Raw genomic sequence first — 24,996 nt, forward strand, 5'->3', positions numbered from 1 at the left:
TTACAATATAAAGTGTCTAAAGACTTGTTTGAAAAATCTGAAAATAATATTGTATTATCATCAAACAATTGAAGGACGTTAATGCATGATAAGTATTATAAGCAATGCATGGAGAAAGTTTTAATATTCTAGTTTTAATACTCTAGTAATCAGCATTAAACGTTTAACGTAATTATTTTGATTATTTCCATATCTATATCCGGTATCTAAAATAAACCATTCTTTCTATGCATACTTTATATGTTTTTATCGCACAAATTTGTTTGAATTACCATCTCAAGTCCGTCCAAAATCTTATGATGCTTTGTCAGAGAAGTAAAATGTATATTATTCGATATTTTTATACCGGTGTCAGACAGCCCGTTCTCTTTGCTGAATTTATAACTGTGATAAATTTATGATTATGACGCAGAAGTCAAACAAGAAGACATGATTTTAGAAAAATGTCATTTCAGTCGTATTGACAAGAGAATCTTTTATTTTTCGAGAAAATATACGACTACGAAATTAATAGTAGATATATTGCATCTTACAGGATATTTTTCTTTATATAAGACAGCGGCTTATCGATAATACACGCAAGTGCGTACGCCGCGAGATGATCCTCGAGCTTTTCCAACGTTTAATATCCTGCCGGAAGACGAAATACTTTCTCATTCTTTACTTTTGTTTCCACAAGGAAAATATACCGCAGCTGTACCGCATACATGATTTCTTTCCCGCATCTCGTTTCCTTTTCTTTGCTCACTCTTTGTTTTATCTTGTTGCTTTCCGCGACTCTTCAAGTTCTGTGAAAGAAACCTATACAAAGAAGCTTATCAGAAGCTTTTTTTTTAACCTCTTTGTTCGTTATTATTTATGACGTGCAAAGCATATTTAATCACGTTTTTTTTTGTAAGTAGAAATCGCGCGAATTAATCTAATTAATCAAGACTGTCGGCATCACCGTAGAGGCTAATCCTAAACCTGTCAGGACTAAGAAAATTATCTTGAAATTTTATCAATGAAGAGAGAGATCGTAGGTTTGCTAAAATATAATTGCAGATTAAAATTGATCGAAATTCAAAAATCATTGTATATTCTAACTAAACAACAATGAAACTTTGTATGTGTGTGTGTTATGTAAATAAATTGATTTTAAAAGTAAAAATTGTGGCTAAAAAATGATTTGGATCAGCGAAAAAAGATTAAGGAATGAAATTACTTTTTGAAAGTAATATTGTTTTTAGCTTTTTTCTGTTTAAAAGAACTATTCGTAATATCAAAAAATGTTTACTGAGAAAAAAGTTATTAGTTTAATTAAATTCCTCAAGCATTTGTGTATTTTTTAAATTAAAGTTCTGTTTTAAAGGTATTAGTACTTATACAAAATTTAAATATTTTGTATATTTTGTGGTTTTTTTGTAAATGCATAAATCTTTAAACTGAAGACATTCAATTAAATTAAAAAATTTAGTTAAAATAAATTAGTTAATTAAGTAGTTAGTTAAAAAACTTTTTTCTTAGTATACAAAAATTTTATAATAAATTAACTCTATTTATTAATCGTCAATAATATTTTTTTCAAAATTTGAAAATAATTTTGTCAAATATTATTTACGACATTTATATAAATAGAGACAATTTCATTTTTTGCATTGAATATTTTTTTATGTCTTGAATAATTTTTAGATCTAATGAAAAAAATTAACGTTTTACGTGTAAGAGATTGCATCCCTTAAAGCCGATTTTTCGCCTCGACTGATACTTTTTAATCGATCTATTTACGTAACCTATATGTATAGTGAAGTTTTACAATCAGAATTTGACACGCCATGTCGCAACGATTCCTGGTTCTCTATTAAGTTACTGTCGTAATAGATTTTCTGTCAATAATTTGTACACTAATATAAAAATTTTATATTATAAAGCAAACTAAATGAAATATTGATATTCTTGCAAATTGGCAAGTCAACGTTACTAAGTAAATCTCTGTCGTAATCTCGTACAGCAAGGTCTTTAATCTTCTTTATATTGCATATTATTTTTTTTTTTTGTTATTGCCAAGCAGAAACTGGAACATAGAACGTTCGACACGAAAATAACAAATTGAGACGGATCATCTCTCCTTTATCGATGACTCGTATCCCTTGTAACAGCACTTAGGGCGATAACCCATTAGCGATGTTAGGATGGATAGGGTAACGAAAAAGTAAAAGTAATAAAGTGAAAATGTCAAGGTGTGGCACATTTGCAATGTTCGGCATTTTTCCACCTTTTGCGTGTTTCCTCGTTCGAAGTTTCGCGCACGAGAGAGGCGCGGGAGAAGGACATTTCCAATTATTGTTTCTCTTTCGATCACGAACAGCGGGTAGGCGCTTCGCGTATACTTTCCTCGCCTCGCTCTTGCATTTCGAAGGTAACGAACACGAAGTTCATTGTCTGCGACCTTATTCAAGTACGCGGGGTGCAATTTTTCGCGCCCGCGAATGTAGGCCTCGGCCAGTTAACTGGATCACGACACGCAATTTCTATCCTAGACCTTCGTGAGGCTTGACAAGGCGACGAGGTTCCGTCACGTTATCAAGCGAAATCCGCAGGCGTGAACTGATCTTGATTCCTTGCAGACCTGCGATGCAATATTCAAATGCCAATGGCGGCATTTAATTCCGTGAGACATGTCACGCGAACCCGTGCAATTTATTATCAGATTTATCTGCAGTCTGCGATAAAAAAAGATTTCCCTTTGCTGTTATTCATTATTTGTTACTTTCCAACGGTGAGAGAAATAAGTTCTTATCACGATAACGTTTACCTAACCTGTGTAGACGCAGCGGTGTTACACGCTCGTGTATAACTTGCAAGCTTGAAAAAGAAACGCCGCAGTTTTTGGATCCCAAACTCTTTTCGTCTTCGTCGAAAGAACTTAACTGAATCCTGTAAAATTTTCTCTGCGACCAAATTTAGATCCAAGTTTCTTATGAAACACAGAGAGAATTTTCTCTTAGAATTTGCCCTTAAAATCTCGCCGTGGGTTTACATGGTATTTCGAAAAATTTTATGTAACCTGCTTTTATTTATTAATATCTACCACAATAAAATAATATGGTTAAATTTTTATTAAAATTTTCCTATAAATCCTACTAAAATTGGAATAAAATTCTTCGAAATACCATATTGGCCCACGACTACTATGCTTTCAAGAGTAAATTCTAAGAAAAAATTCTCTTTATATAAGAATTTTCTAATATTAAATTTCAGAGAGGGTGGAATAAATTGATAAAAAAGAAAAACAAGCCGCATCAAAAGTCTAAAGCATAAGTGAAATAGTATAAGGTGATATAAATGATGAAGTTTTTTTTTATTTTTTGTTTGTACCATAAGGAGGTAGTTTCGTCAAATCAGACACATGAGCACTTTATTATTTTCTACTTAACTTCTATGTTCCATGTGTATATCTCACTTTAAACGGTGTATCCACAACGTTTTTAATATTAACATTTTTTAAATTTTATCTTTCTGATTACATTGTTTCTTGCTTTTGAATGAAGAAATAGCGATCTTTTATTTTTAATCTTGGATTTTTTTACTTACCATGAAAACCGTTGCTTATTTAACTGTAATTTTGTATTATACGCAGGTTTGGGTAGTAAAAAAGAGTTTTCTAGTTCTAATATACTGAGAAAAAAATGTTAATTTAACTAAATTTTCCAACTAAATTAAATTTTGTCTATTCCAATATTTATATATTTCAATTAACTATATAAACACTTGAATTGAAATTTGTGCATTTAAATTAATTGCATAAATTCTTGAACTGACATTTTAATTTAGTTGAAAAATTTTGTCCTCTCAACAATATTTTCTTCTCACAAAGTGTAGAAATTCTTTGAATAAGCAATTTGTTTCTTGCGGATCGCCCTGTATGTGTCTACTGTCCGTCGGACGCCACAAACTCGAGACTGAATTGTACAGAGTAAAACCGACACGTGGGACGGTCTACCTATAGAACGCGGGATGCAAATGACGGCATATAATCACACGATCCGATCTTGCCGCGATCGACCGCTTTCCCTTCCGATCACGAGGGGTCACGAAGGACGTGACGCCAATGGCCCATCGCGACGACCGTCGTCGTCTTCGACCAAGTCAGACCCTGAACTGAAAACGAGGTTCATTGTCTGTGACCTTACTGCGCGTCTACTGTGTGTCACGGGTCTTATTCGTAGAATGCGAAGAGGCCTCGATTGTTAACTGGCGGCTGGCATGCGATCCGCCTACACCTTTCTTTCCCGGTCGAGAGCGCCGAGATTCGAGCCTCGGACGGCGGTCGAGAGCCTTCCGAAAGCCTTGGTCTTGATCGCGTGACGCCACGTAGCTCCAGCTGGTTCCCCCGGAGTTCTTTGGAAGTCGAAAAATTATATTCCCTTTTAAGCCGTGCCGTTTGCCGACGTGACGAAACGTTTCGCGAGATTAAATTAGCTTCGCATTAGCAAAGATCGGCGCACTCGGCAAAATTTGCCCAGCGTCCTCTGCAAATAATATTAATCGCCAAAATTAATTTCCTAATGTTAATTATCGATATCTCCCAATATTAATTAACCAGATGTTCGTTAAATCCGAACATAATTTGAACGACCTTTCCTATCGTTACTTGATATATGTGAACGTGATATGCAAATTTGCATTTCGTTGCATAAAAGATTATTTCGCGGGTGGAAGTTCCGGGCGGACGAAAATGAGGGACTGATGTAAACGGACGGGTTGGAAATCGCGAGAATGGTTTTATATTAATCCCATCTCGTCATTAATTTTGAGGTATCGGCCGCGTATAATTATCCACTCTATCAATGCGGTAACGAAGAATAGATACAAATTGAACGAGCGTACGAAATTATTGGAAGCTTGACGAGGATCGCGCGGTACAAATTATCGGACTGCCGATATTAATTTATAACAGTCGTTACTCTCCTGCGCTTTATCAATTTATAATCAAATTGGATCGAAATGTCGCTGTTGTTTCCTGCGCTGATAAATATTTCTGACGTTTGTACAGTTGTCGCATCAATTGTAGAAATTGACATTTCTTGCACGTGTACAGGATTAAATTGATCCTTTTCAGAGTTGGAAAGTAACGCGTTATTTAGGACGTCATTATTATTGCAATTACTCTTTTCCCGTTACTTTGTCGCAGCAACAAATTGACAACGTCATATTTTTTAAATTTAATGACAATGGAAATGGCAACGCAGTCACATTTTTCTTTGTAATGGTAACAAATATGACACAATTCAACGAAAATACCAAAACGGGACTATAGTCATTTTCTGTGGTCATTTTCGTGTTAAGCATATCAATCCGCGACATAGACAATTGGATGTCGCATAAAAAAATAATTTAAAATTTAATGAAAAAGTAAAGAAAATTGTAATTACTCTGTTAACTTTCTGAGTAACGCTAATGACCTATTTTTTTCCCAAACGTAACTAGTAACGAGTCGCTAATGAGTTACTCTTTAAAAGCAATTTTCCCAATCGTGTTCTTTTTTCTCATAAAAAAGATTGAAATTGAAATGCTGAATATCAATTTAACTGTGCCTGTCGCGAAACGATAAACAGGCGCAGAAGTAAGACCGTATCGATTCTAAATTGGAAACTGTGAATATTACTCTTGGCAATATCTGTTTCAAAAGAGAAAACACTTCGGTTGTTGTTCGTGCTTGTCAAACGGGCCGTCTGGCGCACGAAGTTCGATTACGAAGTGGAATAGGTGTGATTGCGATCAGACGGGAGCGCGAGTCCGGTACGGCGCGGCGCGGCGCGGCGGGGCGGTCCATTAATGGCGGCGAGTGCAGGTCGCAATCTTCGCCCAGGATACAGCACGTCGTTAAGTGAAAGGAAACCGAGGGGCTGCAATCAGCAACGGGGTACGGATACGCGGTATCGCGAAAAGTCCCCTTTCCCCTCTTACCCCCGTTAAATTAAAAGTTCTAGGGACTCGTGGCCTGTGCGCTATACGCATGAGTACCTACATATGTCACATGCCGGGACCGACATATATTCCCCTTCGGCGGGAATGCCGCGCGCTCGCGTCGAGATATTGAATTCCACGTGCGGACATCCTTTTCGGGGCGAATCGTGCCGATGCTCTATTAATTTCATCGCGGTTTTGTCTCGAAATGTCCCCTCCTTTGCCGAGCGTGGTTCGCGTACTGAAGTACCTAAAAATTTAGCTGCAGAAACAGAGAGATACAGTTGATTTCGAAATAATTTTGTTAGATCATGAAAATAATCGTAATAGAACGCTCAATCGTGACGTACAATGCTGCGAAAAGCATTTTGACATTCTAGCAATTTGAGTGTCCTATATAATTATCTTGATGATCCAACAATTTCCTGCAAAAATGAAACAAGCGTTAAATTTTTAGGAAATAGAGGCTTCTTATTTTTTAAACTGTTTGCTGTGTAAATTTAGTTTTTTTTTTCAGACATGTAATAGGTGTAAAAAAAACAAAGTTGTAGGCCTTGATTAATATTTCGAGGATTTACTTAAAGGAAACAATAAGAAACTGTGGATTTGTTTGGTTCTAACTGGAATTTTGCATTTTTCTAATTTATTGTATAAATTTCTGATTTTATATTTTACATTTTGTCTTTTTTACAAGATTAATGGTAAAGGTGAAAAAGGAAATATTATTTAAAGTATAAAGCATAATAATTTGTTCACTTTTTATTTACAAATTCTACAAATTTTTCTTTATACAAATGTGATTTTTCTTCGGATATTTAACAAAACAAAGCTTGACTAATATTTTGATAATCCATTAAAAAAATGGAAGCCTCTGGGCTTGGTTGATTCTTGCGGAAATGTTATATTTATTGTCTATATTTATATTTCCTGTTTGATATTTGCCGGAACAAATTGTTCCCGATGTGATAGAGATTGATTGAGCATTAACCTAGATTTTTTTTGCTAGATTTGTCTTTGCAGGAAACTCTGAAGTTATTTTCAGATCTGTATCTAACTAATTTTTAGGAAATCGTTCTTTCTGTGTGTAAAATGAAAAGAAAATGTCAAAAGCATACTTTCTATCAATAGTTTCTTTATTAAGAACTTTACCGAGAGAATACGTATATCTCATTATTTTAATACGAACTTTTTAAAATTTGTAAAATGATGAATAAAATCGTAAATCGAAATTTGGCTTTTTGTGGAGAACAAACTTTTAATTTTAGTTTTCGAAAAAAAGTGTGTTGCAGAAAGTCTCCGTGCAGAAAAAAACCCCGCTGATAAATGAATATCTCACAATGGGAGAGACGATCCCATATATCTCATATACATATCCCCATGTAACAGACGTGAACGAAGAGATAATTACTATCTACGTGCTTCTTTTCTCCGCCGGCTGATGAACTGCTACCACCTCGTTGAAACCATTTTTCCTTCGGTATCGCTGGAAACGTGGCCTCCGGTGGTTAACAGGTGAGCCATCCAGATCAGATTCGGCGACACGACGGTTCGCCTTGCCAAATGGCAGCGGAACGCGTTAACAACCCGCAGGCCACATCTGGCACGTACGCGTAGGTAGTCAATATGCCCACAGAGACATACATACAGGCATGTGTACATAACATCCGTACATCCACGGACAGAGAGAGAGAGAGAGAGAGAGAGAGAGAGAGAGAGAGAGAGAGAGGGAGAGAGAGAGAACTCCTAACTCGCCGTTAGCGAGCCGAGCAGTGGGGTGGCGGAGTGGGTGGTGGTTAGGTGGTGAGCGGTTGAGTCGGTCGCAAGCGGGTGGTAGCCTACCTCTTCGGTCGGGTAGTAGTAGGTGCGCACCCTACGCGGCTACCAGGTGAGTGGGGCAGAGGCCAACCCCCGACACTCGACGCGGAACGCGAAAAACTACTTGTGCGTGTGTCGATCCTGGCCGTCGCGTCGTCTCCCGTCGTCGTCGCTCCGACAGTTTATCCTGATCCTCATTGTCGTTGACGACGCCGCGCGACTCGATCCTTGTGAGAGAGAGAGAGTGGCACCTCCTCCGTTTCTCTCAGTTGTGTACACTCTCTGTCACCCTCCGTCCCCCCTATCTCTCTCTCTCTCTCTCTTTCTCTCTTTCTATTTCCGTCTTTCTCGCCGGGTCACCCGGAACGGTCTCTCAGTGTCCCGCCCGAAGGCGACATTCCAGATCGATTGCAAGTGATCTAGTTGGTTGTGGCCGGGCATAGATCGTCGTGTAGAGTGTAAAGCGTCGACGTCGGCGACGGTGAGAAAAGAAGAGAGGGTGCGTTTGCTCGTTCATCCGTTCGTTCGAGTTGATCGCGAACTCAAAATAGTTCCAGGGCGATAATAATCCCGGTTTCTCTCCTGATGATACCCGTATGACACTCAGGTGATCCTTGATTTTATTCTTTGAAAAAAAAAAAACAAGTTCAGAAACACATCGCTGAACGAAGGAATGCCTCGAGCGAGTCGAACGTCTTGGGAGGAAAGAATGTAAACTGGAATGCAAAATGATGTAAGTCTTCTCGGGGAGAACTTTTTACGGACTGAAAAAAATATTTTTTTTTTAGTTTCTTTTTTTTTATATCTCTATGTACGATAATATAGAAGAGATACAATTAATAAACTCTCTATTAACGCGTTTACGTTACGTTAGAAAGTACAAAAAGTATTAATAATATTTTAAAGATACAAAAATAAATAATGAACAAGCATAGGAAAATTTTTAAGTAAAAGAAATACAAAAATATAAAATATATAAAATATTTTGGTTATCATTTTGCACTTTCAGTGTATATTTGTTCGTAAAAGGGCACTCACACATGTAACGTCCTACGTTATATATCAATCGATTTTTACATTATTGTTAATGGCTCTCGCAGAGTGATAATTATGTTAAATAGACGAATTCTAAATTAATGCCTTTTTGCGACAATTTTCTTTCTCATCAGGATTATCGACACGTTCTCACGATAGATTTTAATATCGAGTGTATTATAATATCGCTTTTACATCAAAATCTGATAGAGTGATTTTAGATAAGACAGGACAATTTTTCTACGCGAACATGGTAGTGAAATTTCTTGAACGATATGACAGAAATATAATATATAGCATGAACTTTGTTACTTTTGTATTTTTTTTTCTGTAAACAGTTATCCTGGAAATCTAAGTTACATACCCTTAACTATTACCGAGAAAATCACGCGACAAAAGTCTTGTAAGTTTCGTCCATTCTTGAGTATTTTTGAAAGATCAATTGCCTAAATTGAAATGCGGTCCAAGTAGATTGTCAAACCGAATTCTTGGAAGATCACGTGACGTCGATAGCAGAAAAGGCAACGGCTTCATCGATCCATTCCCATTCCGAGCCTATCCGGGTGTAACTAGGCCGTCTTTCCAGGATCCTCGATGGACGATCCACTGTAGATCCTGAAGAGCAGTTTTGGAAGTTGTCTCGAGTATCGCCAGATGAGCCCGGGAACTTCTTTACGAGCTAGATCGTTCGTTCGTGGCAGGAAGACGATCTAAAATGCTGGGGCGACAGTTTTTTAGGGAATGCAAAAAAGTTCCTTAATTTTTTTTTATATTTTCAAAGGAACATTATTTAAGGTATCAACTAATCATTGGATAAACGTAAAATGTTTAAAAGTGCGAGACAGTGGAGATAATTTTAGGAGACAGGATAAAAAGGAACATTTGCAATTAATGTCACGATAAAAATGGATAAAATAATCTGGCAAAATATAACGCGGATTACGCTAATCTTATTTTATGCTGTCGCGAATGAAATATACGTCGCAAGAGAGAGAGAGAGAGAGAGAGAGATGTAACGCGGTATTAATAAATAAAAACAATTAGCTTTGTACGCGTCTCAAATGATACTAGTATAAAAATTTTTAAGCTGATTATCTTGACAAAATACGATAATGATAAAAAATGAACGTTGTATATGAACTTTGTAGTCATAAGTAATAACGAGAGCATCTAAGTTAGATGGAACAGTCGTAAAGTTTTCATGATATGGGACTGATAAACAATTGATACTCTAAGACTGGGGGATATTTCTATTTGGGGAGAAGATAAATTAAAAATTAAATTTTTAAATAGAAACAATGCGCGTGCCGCGGCAGGAAAGAAAAACAGTTTAAACGAAAATATAATCTATAGAGTTATTTGAATCTCCAGTAGTAGAGAGTACGACGAGCGACACTGAAAGAGAGATCGATTATACCCATACGAAAATAGAAGGAATGCGCAATAGCTCACGTTTTGTGTTAATTAATCAAGAATCGTTCGTTTGTACCAACGATTCACACCTTCACAAATGCTAAACGCTCGTAACGAATGTAGCACAACGCGACGTACTGGGGCGACTTGTTGCATGTGCGAAATGTGTTAATTTATTAATTTTCCACGAATTCCGCCGGCGTGCCTCCGTTTCTTTGTTTTGGAGCGTTGCCCTCGATTGTCACCGCGTTCGTACTTTCCGGCATTACCGCCAAGGATATTATCTTGTTGCACAGTTTTTTTTTCTTTTTGCTATTATTATAATTTTTTCTTACTGCTCTAATCCCAATCGGAGCACAACAGGTCACGATGACGTTGAAATGACGTCGAAACGAATCGATTGGATCGAGGTGCTCGAAAAATAACTTTTAATTATCACTTTGGAGTCATTTTAACGTCCTGATGACTTTTTGTTCTGCTTGGGATCAGCATCGGTCGTTTCTGTTACGATATCAAGTCGCGTGCGTGTCTCGCGAAACGTTTATTATTACGTTATGTTAATGGGACCGTGTAAAATTTTCTGCAAACAACGACGAGACACATTTCCTCGGGGATCATAATTCACACAGTGACGGCAAAACGGTCCTGCTTTCGGTCTTTCCGAACTCGCGAATCGTTTTATCCGCCATTTATCATCCGGGAGGGAGGTGCCGCTGTCAATTTTCAGTATCAGCCACAAGACTTTTTCGATTTGTTCGTCGTGCAACGTTTTTCCCTTCGACCTCGTTCGGAAATCGAGAGGAAGAGACAGAGAAAGAGAGAAAAGAGGGAGAAATATAGAAGGCACATATGTAAAAGATCGTTTATACGCAATCTTAATGCGCAATCACATGCGGGATCGATGCTCCGCGTAAATGAACGTGACGTGTAACGATCGGCGGAACCGTCCAGCATTGACTTCATCTACGCGATTATCCGCGATTTATATCGTGCGTGCGCGTGCGCGCGCGTGCGTGCGATTTGTATCCCGTAATGCAATTTCGTAACGTGCGATTATGCGCGCCGCATCGTAAATCTCTTGCGTGCCGCAACGTGCCGTCGCGTATACAGATTAATTAATCCGAGTAGATTGCGGGAACGTGACGAGACGGCGCGCGCCTCGATTAAGGTCTCGAAGAAAATTTTATTGCCGTCCGCGCGGAAAGAAGCGGGGAATATTAATGGACGGGAATTAGGGGACACGTGAGAGCATTCGGCGAATGAAGTTTAACGTCTAATGACAGGCGGCACACTCGGCAGCGTATATCTCGCGAGCCGGCTATCGCCGCTAATTAAATTGGACGGCTTTCTTGTTGTACTTCCAAGTCACGACTACGCGGCGCGCCACGGCGAACACTTGTTGTGCGTACACGTACGCGTCTGCCTATGTAACAGGCTTATACATCGACGATGTGGCGTGATACATGCTGGATGAGCGTTACGTTCGTTTTATCGACCGCTGACGTGTAATAGAAATAGCGCGGCCGCGTGCGTTAACTCTTTTTTTTTTCTTCTGTGTTTCTCTCCTCTCTCTCTCTCTCTCTCTCTCTCTCTTCCCCTCTCCGTAATGTCGCACCGTAACGAGTGCAACGTGAACCGGCATCACGCTCTTCTAATCAAGCAGATAAAACGGTAAAAGATAAAAATTGAACGAATGAATGGGCGGACCGTAAGCGCGACACACGTGCATCTCGTTTATTTTAAGCGGTTAATTTTGTTTAGTTTTCCTCAGTGCATTTTAGTCGGGTTGCTCTCGTTTATTTCCGCGATTTATTTATTTTTCTAGTCTTCCTTTCTGTTAACTGTTTTTATCCCCCTCTTCCCTCCACGATTGAGATTCTATATTTTTCCCTATTAATTGTCGCTTTGATCGTATTTTTCAAGCACTGCGGTGTATTTATTAACGTTGAGAAAAACGGAATCCCGTCGGGTCATGAGCGCTTGGTCGTGTCCGTGAAGCATTAGCGAATCGAAAGCCAATTTAGTAGCCGATCGATCGAAATCTTATTTACATTTTCAGGCGATATTCGATAAGAAAAGGAGGGACTACGTCCGTGATCTTCCAATATATTTTCGATTACACGCAAATGTGATTGTTCGAGTAATTAATTTGGTCCTTTTAATTTGCATATTTAGGCAGCATAAAAATATGATAATCGAGTATTGATAAGTTTATAATTGCACATTTTAATTATGGCATTATACTTGTAATTAAACGCGGACGTATAAATATTATTCAGATAAATTGTGAAGTGTTGTTATAGTAAAATTTTATGATAAACTTTGATTATATTAGCAGAAGAGAGGAGTTGTAAACAAGTTGCAAAAAAAATTACAAATAAGCAAGGGAAAGTTGCTGAATGCATACCGGTCACTTAAATCGTACTTTATTAATATTTTATATTTTTACTTAATACAAGTAACATTTAATTACAAAAATTCGAAATAAATGAGAAATAAGTAATAGACAAAAATTGAATAAATTATATTTTGTTATACTAACAATACTAACAAGTAGAATATTGATCATATTAATTAGATAGAATATTAATTGTTGATCAATTTGTAACTGATAATAACGTATTCATTAAATTTTATACCGAATTGTTATGTTTTTATAAAGAAAAAGGTATATTACAGAATATTTTACATTCTTTGTGTATTGTATTTGCAATTATTATGAAGATTAAATTGATGTTTCCATAAAATATATCAAGTTTCTTAAATCGTATTATCACAAATCTTGTGACAATAAACAATATTAATGTAAGACTGATGAGTTATAATCGTAACAAACTAATAATTATATATAATATAAACAAATAAAATCATATATTAAAAATAAATTTAAGTTAGTTTTATTCTGACGCTTTTATCTTTTTATTACTGTTACTTATTAATTATTAAATATTTGAAAGTATTAGCTGACGATGGATTATATTTTTAATTATTTTAATCCGTAATACTTTCAAGGTGGTACATGTACGATTTAGGCAATTTTCGCGGCACATTAGAAAGAGACTTATAATAATTTAACTTGTTACTGATGAGAAAAGTTAAACATGCTAATAGGTATCTAAGATATCAAGTTACAAATTGTTTCCAATATTGATTTGCATATGAATCAATATCAAATTGGAAATATAATTTAAAAAAGTAATTTCAGTGGTATATATATATGGTAGTTTCAGTGGTACGCATTTAGCAACTTTCTTCTCCTTTCCTTAAAATATTCAAGTGTAACGTTACAAATTGGTGTTCCCCAGATTTTCTGCGGAGATTCATTGTAGCATCTCTGGACTTGTCGGGTCTGTCTGGCTGTCGACGGGCACTTTCTAACCGGATCGTTCGATCGTGCGGTCTTAAATGCTTCCAGAATTAGCCGTGCGTTCAATCCGGTCTAAGCGATTTTTCGCGGACCGCTGAAACCGCAGGATCCGCTGCTGAGAGCTCACCGGCTCAGTTTCCCCGACGGGGAAAAAGAGCGGGTCTCTTATTCCTCGGCCCGAGATTCCCCCGACTTTTTTTCCCTTCCTTTTTCGCCCGCGAAATCCGCGCCGGGGCACAAAAATAGAAACTGTCATTCAATAAATCGATCCCGCCGCCCACCGCCGAGACCGAGGAGATTGTGGATGTCATTGCTATAATACTGTCGCTCCCTCGTTGTGCGTGTGTACGCGTGTGAAGGTACAATCTCTACCTAAGCTACGGCAGACATCATGAGTGCTTCCGGCGCAATTCCTCTGATCCTGGCGACGAAGGAGCAGATCGTCGAAGGCAAGTAGCTCTGAGCTCGTTTCTTCCTTTTATCTGGTAGAATCGTTAACCCTCTAGGAAGGGGATGGCTAATGGTAGAAACGATTTACACGACGAAAGTAATTCCGCCCGAAGCTTATGCGGATCACGTCGAAAGTTTGAACATAAATTTATTATAAATAAGCAATAATCGATGGGTAAACTAATAAATATTTACGCAGGATTGAAGGACACGTCCGTGTATCGTTGTATAATTTATTAGCTTTAATAATTTAGGATTGGCTGGAAAAGTCCAAGTGCATGCAAAAAATTATAATAAATTACATTTTTTACTGTTCCGGACTTTATTCTGGAACTGGACTGGAATAAACTGGTAAGAACTATAAAAATAATTAATACATGTGTGTGTGTGTGTGTGTGTGTGTGTGTGTGTATCATTATCGCTTAAAAGTTTTAGCAAGCTTGAAAGTTTTTCATATTTAACGAAAAATTAAATATTAAATGTTTGGAAAAAAAAATTTGTAAAGGTTTACGCGAATTAAGCATATTATAACAAGCGTTTTTTCTTCTTTCTGTAAGCTGTTTAGTTTTAAAGTTAAAAAACATTTTATAAGAGTTTTTATACAGTTCGATATTGAGAGATGATTCTATTAGCTTTTTGTTTAAAAAAGTATTTTAAAGCTTATTTAGAGAGCCTACTTTAAAATATTTTTTAAAATTATTTTTTATTTGATAATGTTTTGTTAAGATAGGTAACGCTTCAAAATGAAAAACAAATATGAAAAGAAATATGAATTTTCAATTTTATGCGATGTGAAAACAAAATGCATACAGACGAAACTAAAAGATTTATACAATCTTTCTTTCCATTTTAAAAACATTTTTGAAAACTTCCCTATGATTCTTTTCCACCGAGATATATGTAACTTTCCGTAGGATGCAAGAAAATCTCAAGCATGTTAAAACTTTCGAACGATACAGTAAGTTTATTTTTACAAAAGATATTTTTGTTTTAATCAGTAAATCGCACTAATCACTATGATTTTAAAAAATGAAACCAAGTTACGAATCAATAGTAACAAAACCTTAATTATAATGATAACAATAATTTCTTTTAATTCAAATTAATATGTAAAATATATTTTTTAAATAAAGCTTTGGAGATATAAATGCTATTAAATTTTATAATAATTTTCCGTTTAATGAGAAAAACACAATACTAAGAGAATTAAAAATGTTTGCTAACATAGTTCTGGTATACGCGTTTATTATTCAACCTCTTACAACAGAAATCTAATTTGTTCGTTCAAACGATTTCTATATAACTTATTACAGATTTTACTTTGTATAAAGTTTAAATTGGAAAATACTCAATTGACTATGCTGTTTGCACTGTTCATTTTATTTCTGACAAAAAAGCAATTTTTGTTGGTTTTTCTGAAAAATTCCGGTTTCTGCTATTGGCATGGACTTTATTCCGAAAAGTATGGAATTTTGCCAACCCTGATTTATTTATTAAAACCAATTTCATCCGAAATGTCATACATGTTCCATATGTCTGCGTATGCGTGTGTGTGTTTAATATTGTCGAAGGTCCACTAATTTATTTTAACAAGCGGACGCGATGATCGATGAAGGTATTAATAAATATTGACGCAAGTCCGAAAGGCATTTATGTATCGATGCTGTAATTTTTTCCTTCTCTTTTCTTTTCTTTTATGTTTACTGGTCGATGACGCGCGATAATAGCGTAATCCTGAGGCTAACGATTAGGTAATTCCAAGAGAGCGCGGTTATTATTACGCTCGTATATTTAACATATAATGCAAATTCTGCATAATACCGTGTGAAATGCGCCGTAATAGAAGCGTGACCCTTGAGAGGAAAATAGACGATCTTTAAATAGGCTCCCACACTAGATATAAGTCTTATCTCCTGCGAATGATAGCCGCGAATTGTTTGCAGAAATGATCGATGCGCTGATACGTTAACCGCCGCTTAAAATATATTCGCCGAAAGAGCGGCTGAATCAATTAAGCGCGAAGAAATTGCATGCTCAAGAAACATCAATCTAAATTGCATAATGCTTTTTAGAGAGATCGCTCCGCTCTTTCTTCCATAATATTATATATATAATTCCTCCTCTATAATAATTTCTCTCGCGGAGTAATCCTTTGTGAGAAAGGAGAGGGAGTGATTAATCGTTACCTTAAACTGGAAATATATTTCAAGCTCAGTAAAGGTCCCAAAGAAGATTTTCCGCCGCGAAATTGCGCGATCGCGGGGTTTTGCGACAGAATCTCGTAAATTGACAAAGATCGAACGATACGGGGGGAAGGAGGGGGGAATCTCTTAATTGCGTAAGCGCGTTGATCGATCGCGCGACCGGCGATTAGTCGATCTGTACGACATCGGTGGCATGTGAAAGCGTAGGCGTCGCCATCAGCTTTGCTGTTCATTGAATTCGCCGGACGATGTCTCGCGTCTTGCTTTCCTCCGTTATCCTTCGCTCGCGAACGAATTTTGGCACGTGCAAGTCTTTATCGCACACCTGCAGCGGAAAATCCCGCTCGCTCGCGATAATCGCGGCTATTCTTGCTTCATACTTGGATCTCACTCGGCTCGAAACACGCACGTGATTTCCAAGGTAGGGGCGGATCCAACATAAATATCTATGATCGTTAACGCTAAACGGACTAACGAAGGAAGGAAGTACGTATCCTGTTTCAGTGAAAAATTATACCGTGAAAATAATAATAACCTCGACATGAGCACTCTCTCGATAGTACCACTTGAACGCTGATTTATTAAACTGTCGATCTATTTAATATCCAATATGTGAACGGAGACTCTCCACGTGTGGAGAGATTTAAATGTCCTTCATAATTTTAACTCGGCGACTAAATGTAGTAACTATTCGGTTTCAGGTAAACTTACCATTATATCAAATTTCTCAATTACGAATTCTGAGAAATAGATTTCACTTGCAGATACCGTTTGAAAATAGCCGTTGAATTTGATGAAAATTTAAGCTTCGAGAAAAATGCGATTTACCTGATTTTTATGTGTTATAAATTTAAATTAAATGTATAAGTCTGACTTTTATTAATGTATCGATGACGATTTAAATTGCGCGCACGATGAAATGATTCGACACATCAAAGTTTTTGTCTTAAACATTAAAGAGAGGTAGGTTCATTAAAAGGAATTAATTTTAAGATAATAAAAAGCTGTCTCCCTTTTTTGAATACTTACAAATGTTTTAGTTTTAAATGGAGTCTAAATTAAAAACATTGAAAGCTGTTAGCGTTTACTTTAAAATGTTTTAGTGTTTTAATACTGTCTAAGCACTGTTTTAAACTCAAACATTTTGAAGTATCTAAAAAAACAGAAACAAACAAAACATTTTAATACCTTAAGCTAAAACTTCTTTTTAATGTTGAAAGGTTTGAAAATAGTTGTTTTTTGAAAAGACAGAGAGGAAATGTAAAAAAAGAGTATTTCCTTTATATTAAATTTATTATACTTCCAACTATATTAAATAATGTTTAATGCAGATTTAATAATGGCTGTAGAAGCCAATCAATAGATTTTTAAAATATGACTTAATAGCACTGTAACATTTCGGAGATTGTTCTGAAAGCAAAATTCTTTCAGTAACTTAAAAGGAAAATGTAGATGTTCAGTTGATTAAACACTTTCTGCTAAAATTTGAAATTATTTTTGTTAATAAAAAAACTATATGTTTTTATTTAGAAATTTTACAGGGCAAGATTAAAGATAAAAATGTTGTTAAAATTTTAGTCCAAATTCGATCGAACAATCTTTGAAATATTGTAATCACCTGTTTTTTTTAAAACACTGTTTCGAGAAAAACGCGTTTAAAGTTTCAACTATGAATATCTTGAAGAACAAGTTAGGATCTTAAATGGAGAATAATTTTGTTAATTTTTATCGGATTTAAATTTAAAAAAATTTTATAGTACATTTTACATATTTGATACTTCAAGTATTAAGAATATGAAAAAAGAAACGAAAAATATTATTTTTCTCAAAGTTTTAAATTACTATCTCCCTTTAAGATTAAAGATCAGTGGATACAAGTTCCACGATAATCTCTCTTATCACCAGCGCAGTTGAGGCTTTATACCACCTTACATTCTCCTCGTGTTCGGGTCGGTGCTGGCATTGTACGTGCAATACGATATGTAAATGCAGGCCACTGGGAACAATGGCGCAGAATCTCTGTGGATTAGCTCTATCCCGAAGTAGCCGTCTGTCCGGCGATCTCTGAATGCCTCGCCCAGCCGTTAAATTTTCAATTGACCTCGTCGTTAATCTCGATTAATCCCTTGGACCCTTTAGTAAGAAGTCTCGGAAGCTTCTCGTAAAAACTGTGAGCAGATGTACAAGAGCTGTTGCTCGAGCATCGTGATCCGTACAAGTGGTGTGACCCACTTCTGCCAGATCAAATTTTAACGATGAATCGATCCTTCAACGAATTTGCGATCGATTCTTCTTTCGCGTAAATTTGACACCTCACTATTTCTGGACACTATCAAATGTTTCTAAAATTATTTTATTGTACATTTTGATTATTTTCTCCGTAAAACGACGATAAATAATTTTATTATTTTGATAAATTACTTAGCCTTATAAATTATTCATTCTGCATGACATAAAGCAAATTTGAAAAATAATCCAACATTGTTTAAGCTTTGGCAGAGTATATATTTTTCTAAGCACTCTGATTTGGCATACGTTACGTGTTTAATAAATATTCGCCTTTCTATTTTCTCTTTTTCTCTATTCATATTTGAAACATTCCTTAAAAAACGTCCATAATTTTGGAAAAATTTATAAGTTATATAAACAAAATTGAAATATATTAAATATATTTACTAATATTCAAATTTTTCATACTATAATTCTTTACATTTTGACAAACAAAAAAAAACGATAATTAAAAAATTTTTTTTATCTCTCCCATAATTAATCTGTGGTCGAAACACACGATTAAGTTAAACGTAGCTGTTTGATGGAACAAGCAATAAAGTGTTACTCAACAGCACATCGATATTTCAACAAAGTAACGAGAGTCGATCGAGCTGGCCATAAACGTGTCTTATCCTATTCCCGATCCTCATAGTCGGCTCCGTCTCACGACTATACTACTTGCGATTCAACGTAGGCCCAACAATAGATGTTAAACAGCACGACAGTTAATCTCTAAAACGCGCTCACACCACAATAGTCGCTGTCAACGCGCGATGTGTAAACGGTACAGTTTTTATCGCGAATTACTAGAAATTATTCGAAAAAGATTAGGCCTTTATTAAATTTGCGTCGCGAGCATCTTCTCTTCAGAACTTTTCTTTTTTATCTATTGTTTTAGGATTCAAGACGTACATACACAGAAAAAAGATTATTTTTGTTTTGAGTATATCTTTATTTTTTAAATATTGAAATAAAACTATTGTATATAATCCATTAAACAGACCTCACTTATTTTCATTATTTAATAATAATGTTTATGAGTTGAGAGGACAAAATATCAGATAGAAAATACGATATCTTTAAACTAAGGATTAAAATGTTTTAGTACTATTATATAACATTCTCAAAACAATTGTATTGTGTCTTTTAAATAACTGTTATTGAAATTGATATTGAAATAAAAATAATATTTTAATATAATATTATTTGAAACAAAGATTATTCAATTTTTGAAACATCTTAATTGCTTATATATGAAACAATGATTGCATTAAATAAATTATATTAATTTTTATATAATAAATTATATTAGTTTTTATATTTTTTATTTTGATTTTTCCAAGTATACAGAAAATTAGTATCAAATATTAATATCAAAAACTATACTAATATATACTGTTTAACAATTATTGCCTCATATATGCAAGAAATAGAAAATATATTATAAAATTACATTTTTGCTTAAATATAATTTAATTTAGGAATTTGATAATTTTAATTTCCGTAAATTATTTTTTCAATTGCAGTATTATAATAGTTATTTAAAAGCAGCATAATATAATTTTTCTGATAATATTAGTATTAAAAGAATGTTAATTCCTGGTTTGATATTATTTTCCGTCCAATATTTTTCTTCTCAGCAATGAAAATTATTATCGAATAATGAGAACATATTTTTCTTGATAGAACTATATAAACATTTTTTCATAAAAATAAATTATATCTATTTAAAACTACATAATTTCATTTCTTATGTATATGTATATATAAAGTATACATATTCGAAAATGAGTGAAATAATTTCCAAAACAAGAATGTGTTCTTTATTTAGGTGTATGATTGTGACACCTATATTTATGATTGCTTTACGATTCGAGAAAGATAAATAGAACAGAAAGAGAAGAGACAGGGGGGAAAAGGAAAGAACTCGATAGTCTGGCAGCGACATTGCATTACGGACCACCAAGAGAGCTTCGCTCTTCTTCTCTGCCAAGGTTTTCTAAATTCAGCATTTCTCGAAAGACACGCGCATGAGAGAGGAAAGACTGCAGCTTATCGTCTCTTCGCGCATTTTCCAGCGGCAGCGACGGTGCTCGAAACTTTCAGACTGTCTGTTACGCAACGCGGCGAAGATGATCATTGGCATGTCACTGGAGAAGTTTCGACAGCTCGCGAATGCGATCACCGCTAACTCGACAGGCAAAGATCAGCTGTTGCCGATGTAAGTGACGTTTTTCTACGGAATGCGGTCGCGCGATCTCGTAGACGCTTTATTTTTTCGCGCGGTAAATACCAATGAATAAAAATGAGATGGCGGAAAGGCGAGTACAAGGGAGCGTTTAGAACGTGTTGAAATAAATGTGGGCATTAATAAAGGTTGAATCTAGACAAATGACGTTGCATTATTTTACATGCTGCCGGCACTCATAAATCACTCTGAGCTCTCTTCTTTTTGGCTGACGGCGAAGTGGGGAAATAATGATGTAATAGAACGAAACCGGCGATAGAATTGTCGGACGCTCCTTGAGGGCGTTTTGAATTTTACATCATTTTTGCGGGCATAGAGTGTACATGTGAAAAATGACGGAAATGTACGATCGAATATTTTCACAAACAACGACGAGTACTCCCAGCTCTCTTTGCCATCGCGATTGTAATACTCCACGAAGTCTAGCAATTAGAGATGCCATTTCGAGCCGTTCAATCGGATCGCATTCCGCGCGAATCTCCAGAACGAGAGACGACCCTCGTTACAACTCGATTTTCTCTCAGCGTCCGCTCTCTCTCTCTCTCTCTCTCTCTCTTTCTCTGCATGACTCCTGCTTGAAGCTTAATTAAAAAGCTTGCGCTTCGAAAATCGCGATTTTCTCAACATTAATCTCCGAGGCGAGAGTTTTTCGAGTTCCGAGATTTAGTGCACAGGATGCATGACCGCATTTTGACAACTTAGAAAAGAAGTGGGACGTCGGAAACGAGACGGAAACGTTAACGAAATGGTAGAGGTATGCAACGAGACCTCGGTCTCGTTATATCGCAATTTCGCGTAGGACTTATTCGCGGAACAAAAGAAATAGCTCGGCGCGTACGTAAAGAAAGTAGCTAAGGCAGTCGGGTGATATGTACACAGCTTTATTTATGATTTTTATGATTTCTTTTTATTTGATGTAATATAAGCGTGTCAAGGAAAAGATTATCCAATTCCACTAAAGAACAGTTTCGCTTTCAGCTTTAAAAATTTCGCCAGATAATGTGCCAGATAAGGAAATAATGTATTCGCCATCAAAATAATTATGATGTTCAAGCAGTAACGAGCATTGCTGCAAAAAGTTTTGATGTTCTAACACCCAGCTTGAGCGTCCCACATAATTTTTTTGTTGATTTAACAAAATTATTTTCAAATTAGCCAACAAAATTTTTAGATAAATAAAAATAACAAATTTCTAAATACCTTAACGAAACCATTTTTATCGTGGTATTCTGAAAAAAAATAGAAAACATTTATTTTTTTTATATAAACTGCACATCATAGATATTAAAATAATTCATTAAAATGTAAACGCGTTTCTCTTTTTTTTTTTGCGTTGGCTTTCTATCGATCGGATGTTAAAGTCGGCGATCACGCACGATACGATTTATCCTCCGATTTAAAATCTGCGACAACTCTCTCTCTGGGCTGAGTGGAAGAGAAAACCGCCGGGGACCGGGAGAAGCGGACAGCGGAAAATTAATGGAAAACGTAGATCCGTCGTGATACCTGGCGCGCTGGATATAGATATCGCGCGGATGCGCACGTACGGGAAGGAAACGAGGAGAAAGGGACGGACGAATGGGCGAAAGAGAGTGTATCGAGTGTAATTCATACCTTCGCCGCCGCGGCACAAGGTCGAGGGAAATCGATAGAGCGCAGACAACTCGGTAACGATGCCGCGGGATGATAGCGACCGCGGCAGGGTCGGCCGGTGACAGTCCTATTGCATTCGCTTATCGCCGCAACGGGCGGCATTTAAACAGTCGATGATGATAAAAAAAAAAGAAACGCGCCACTTCCCTATCTTTTATCATGTTACGATAATTTCGTGCACGCGAGTGACAGCCGGCTGGCTGTTCATGAAACATTCAGCTCGAACGTATCATTAACGTAACTTTGCTAATAGCATCGGTGAAATAAAAGAATAAAAAAAGACTCATGCAAACAGCGCTCTTCCCATTCTTCCGCTAATGCGCTATATTCTCCAAGCGGCGGACCTTGAGAATTTCATATTAGCGGAAAAATTCCGACAATTGAATAAACTGCAACGTACATACGTCGCAAACGTAAATATTATTTCACGTCGTTCGCATGCAAATGGAAATAATTGTGATCGTTCCTGCATCAAAGTTTCAAGGTGAAAGTTGGACTTTGTTTTAATAGATTGTTTTCTGGAAATTAGGGAAGTCAGTTTTCTCTTGAAACATTTCAGAAAAATAAGCCCTTTTTATTAATCAATTTAACGTTACATTAATATCCAACATATTATTCAACGTTGAAGATACTTATTAAAACGTTAATTTTGTAAAGTAAAATGAAACTGCGAGTAATAATTCTCAGAGAAGTAGATTATTTTAGAATGAAATTAATAGCTCTTTAATCTACGTAATTTACTACACGGAAAGAATAATTTTACTGCAGTATCTATAAAATTAGCTAGAAAATAATTTCATGTCGGATCACCAAAATAATTATGCAGGACATTTAATACCAATAAATCAAATCGTTGCAAAAAATTTTTTTTAATTCTATACTGAGAAAAAGATACTTTAAACTTTATTTTCAGAACAAATTTATTTCACCAAAATAAATTTTTATTTAAAGAATACCGCGCAAATTGCCAATAAATTATTAATACAAATATCTATATCTTACAAACGTATATATTCCGTCATTATCACGTAATCAAAATTTTTTGTAATCAATGAATATCGAAGAAAATGTCACAAGTAATATTTGTTGAATACTTAAACTTTTTTTCCGTTAGCTGAAATATTTTTTCATTCCCGGTGTAAAGTCCAATTTATAGACTGATATTAATACATGTACTTTAAAAGAAATACATTGAAAAAAGAGCCTCGTTAAACTATCAGATTCTGATTGAACCTATCAGATTTCCCAATTAATTCAACAAGACTCCTTTTTGAGTATATGAAAACTTATTAATGATGCGCACGAATGACTACATTATCGACCCTGATCAAGTTTGACAGGTACTTTAGCATCCCCCGCAGAGTCTACAAAGTCAAACAAATCCGGGATTATGTAATGATTATCGTCAATTAATGCGCTCGGAGGATTATATTCCCGGAAGACGAAGTGCACATGTGGGAGCAAAAAGAAATGTATCGCTGTTTGCCACGATTGGCGATACATTCATACCTGATTGGCCCAATTTGTCAATTTGCTCCCTCGACGAGGGGGCGCCCGGAGGAGGTTCGCGTCCCGGCCGGCGCCGACCCGATTTTCAGAAAGCGCATGCTGCGCCGGATATTGCCGGGATAATGGAGCAGGCAGAGCGGTGGACGCGCGCGCGGGGGAGAGGGGGAGTGGGATATCTGTGCGCCGACGAGTTTTCGTCGAGTCGCTACCGACCTCGAGCCAGTTTTTCCGACGTGCTCGAGAAATATGATCGGCACTCGACCGCATCTTTCGTGATTTATGCGCGACGATGCGCGGTACATATATAATACTTCGGCGACTTGGACTTGCTCCTTTCAAATTTCCGAACGAGGCAAAACATCCGAAAACCCTCACCGCGCTCGGGAATTTTTCAGGCTAGGGCACTTGAAGCGTGGCACTTCCGATGCCAAGGAAGGGAAAAACGAAAACATTCAAACACAGCTATTTTTTTTTTCTTTTAACTTTTAGAGAGGTGTCCCGTATATGAGCCACTAAACTATATACTTTTATTTTAGAAGACCGGCATTTTTCAAGTTTTTTCCCTGTAAAATTTATAACTCACATGGTCCATGTAGTTTTTAGGCTTGTTGCTGGTTCACATGAAATCACCTTGATCCGGTACACTATGACAGATGACTGGAAATTTTCCAAGTTAGAACTTCAATGTTTCTGAGGATTTTTGATGTTGTTGATTACGATTTCGATAAGCTGACCTCAAATGTGACATCAAATACGTGATCAGCGACATCAAAAAGCCCTGGAAACACCAGAATTCAAATTTTGAAAATTTTCATACCGTACCAGGCCGAGGGTCCAGCAACAAACTTAGAAATTACGTGAAAGATGTTAGTTGTACACATGTATCAATTTTACCGAAAAAAGATTTCGAAATTTCAAGGGAAAAATACCGGCCCTTTAAACGTTAAAAAACGAAAGCAAGACAGAAAAGTTAGTTTGTAACTAAATTGTTAAACTTAGAGAGTTTTTCAAGCGCTTTTCTTGGCTTATCGTGGATTCTTCACTCTTATAGGCTGATATTTTAGACGCTTCAGATACATAAT

The 24,996-nt window shown here is 36.2% G+C and overlaps 1 protein-coding gene and 1 long non-coding RNA gene across 3 annotated transcripts in view; one reads left to right on the forward strand and one right to left on the reverse strand.

Moving 5' to 3' along the window:
• The window catches only part of LOC105839020 (solute carrier family 12 member 4), a 98,262-nt gene that overhangs the window by 20,703 nt on the left and 52,563 nt on the right, over positions 1-24,996 (forward strand). The window contains exons 1-2 of one of the 2 annotated variants that reach the window (XM_012685007.3): positions 6,771-8,371; positions 13,518-14,028. The exons of the other annotated variant lie outside the window; for it this stretch is intronic. Coding sequence (XP_012540461.1) covers positions 13,971-14,028 — 58 coding nt within the window. The 5' untranslated portion in view covers positions 6,771-8,371; positions 13,518-13,970. Of the gene's footprint in view, positions 1-6,770; positions 8,372-13,517; positions 14,029-24,996 lie in introns of those variants that run through there. 2 annotated transcript variants of the gene reach the window in all.
• On the reverse strand, positions 2,024-13,104 carry LOC105839021. The gene is made up of 2 exons (XR_003625266.2): positions 9,164-13,104; positions 2,024-8,389 (listed from the first exon to the last, which is right to left on the reverse strand). It is a non-coding gene; the product is annotated as an uncharacterized LOC105839021 (long non-coding RNA).

This window comes from Monomorium pharaonis, chromosome 7, assembly GCF_013373865.1.
Source record: "Monomorium pharaonis isolate MP-MQ-018 chromosome 7, ASM1337386v2, whole genome shotgun sequence".
Lineage (NCBI taxonomy): Eukaryota > Metazoa > Arthropoda > Insecta > Hymenoptera > Formicidae > Monomorium > Monomorium pharaonis.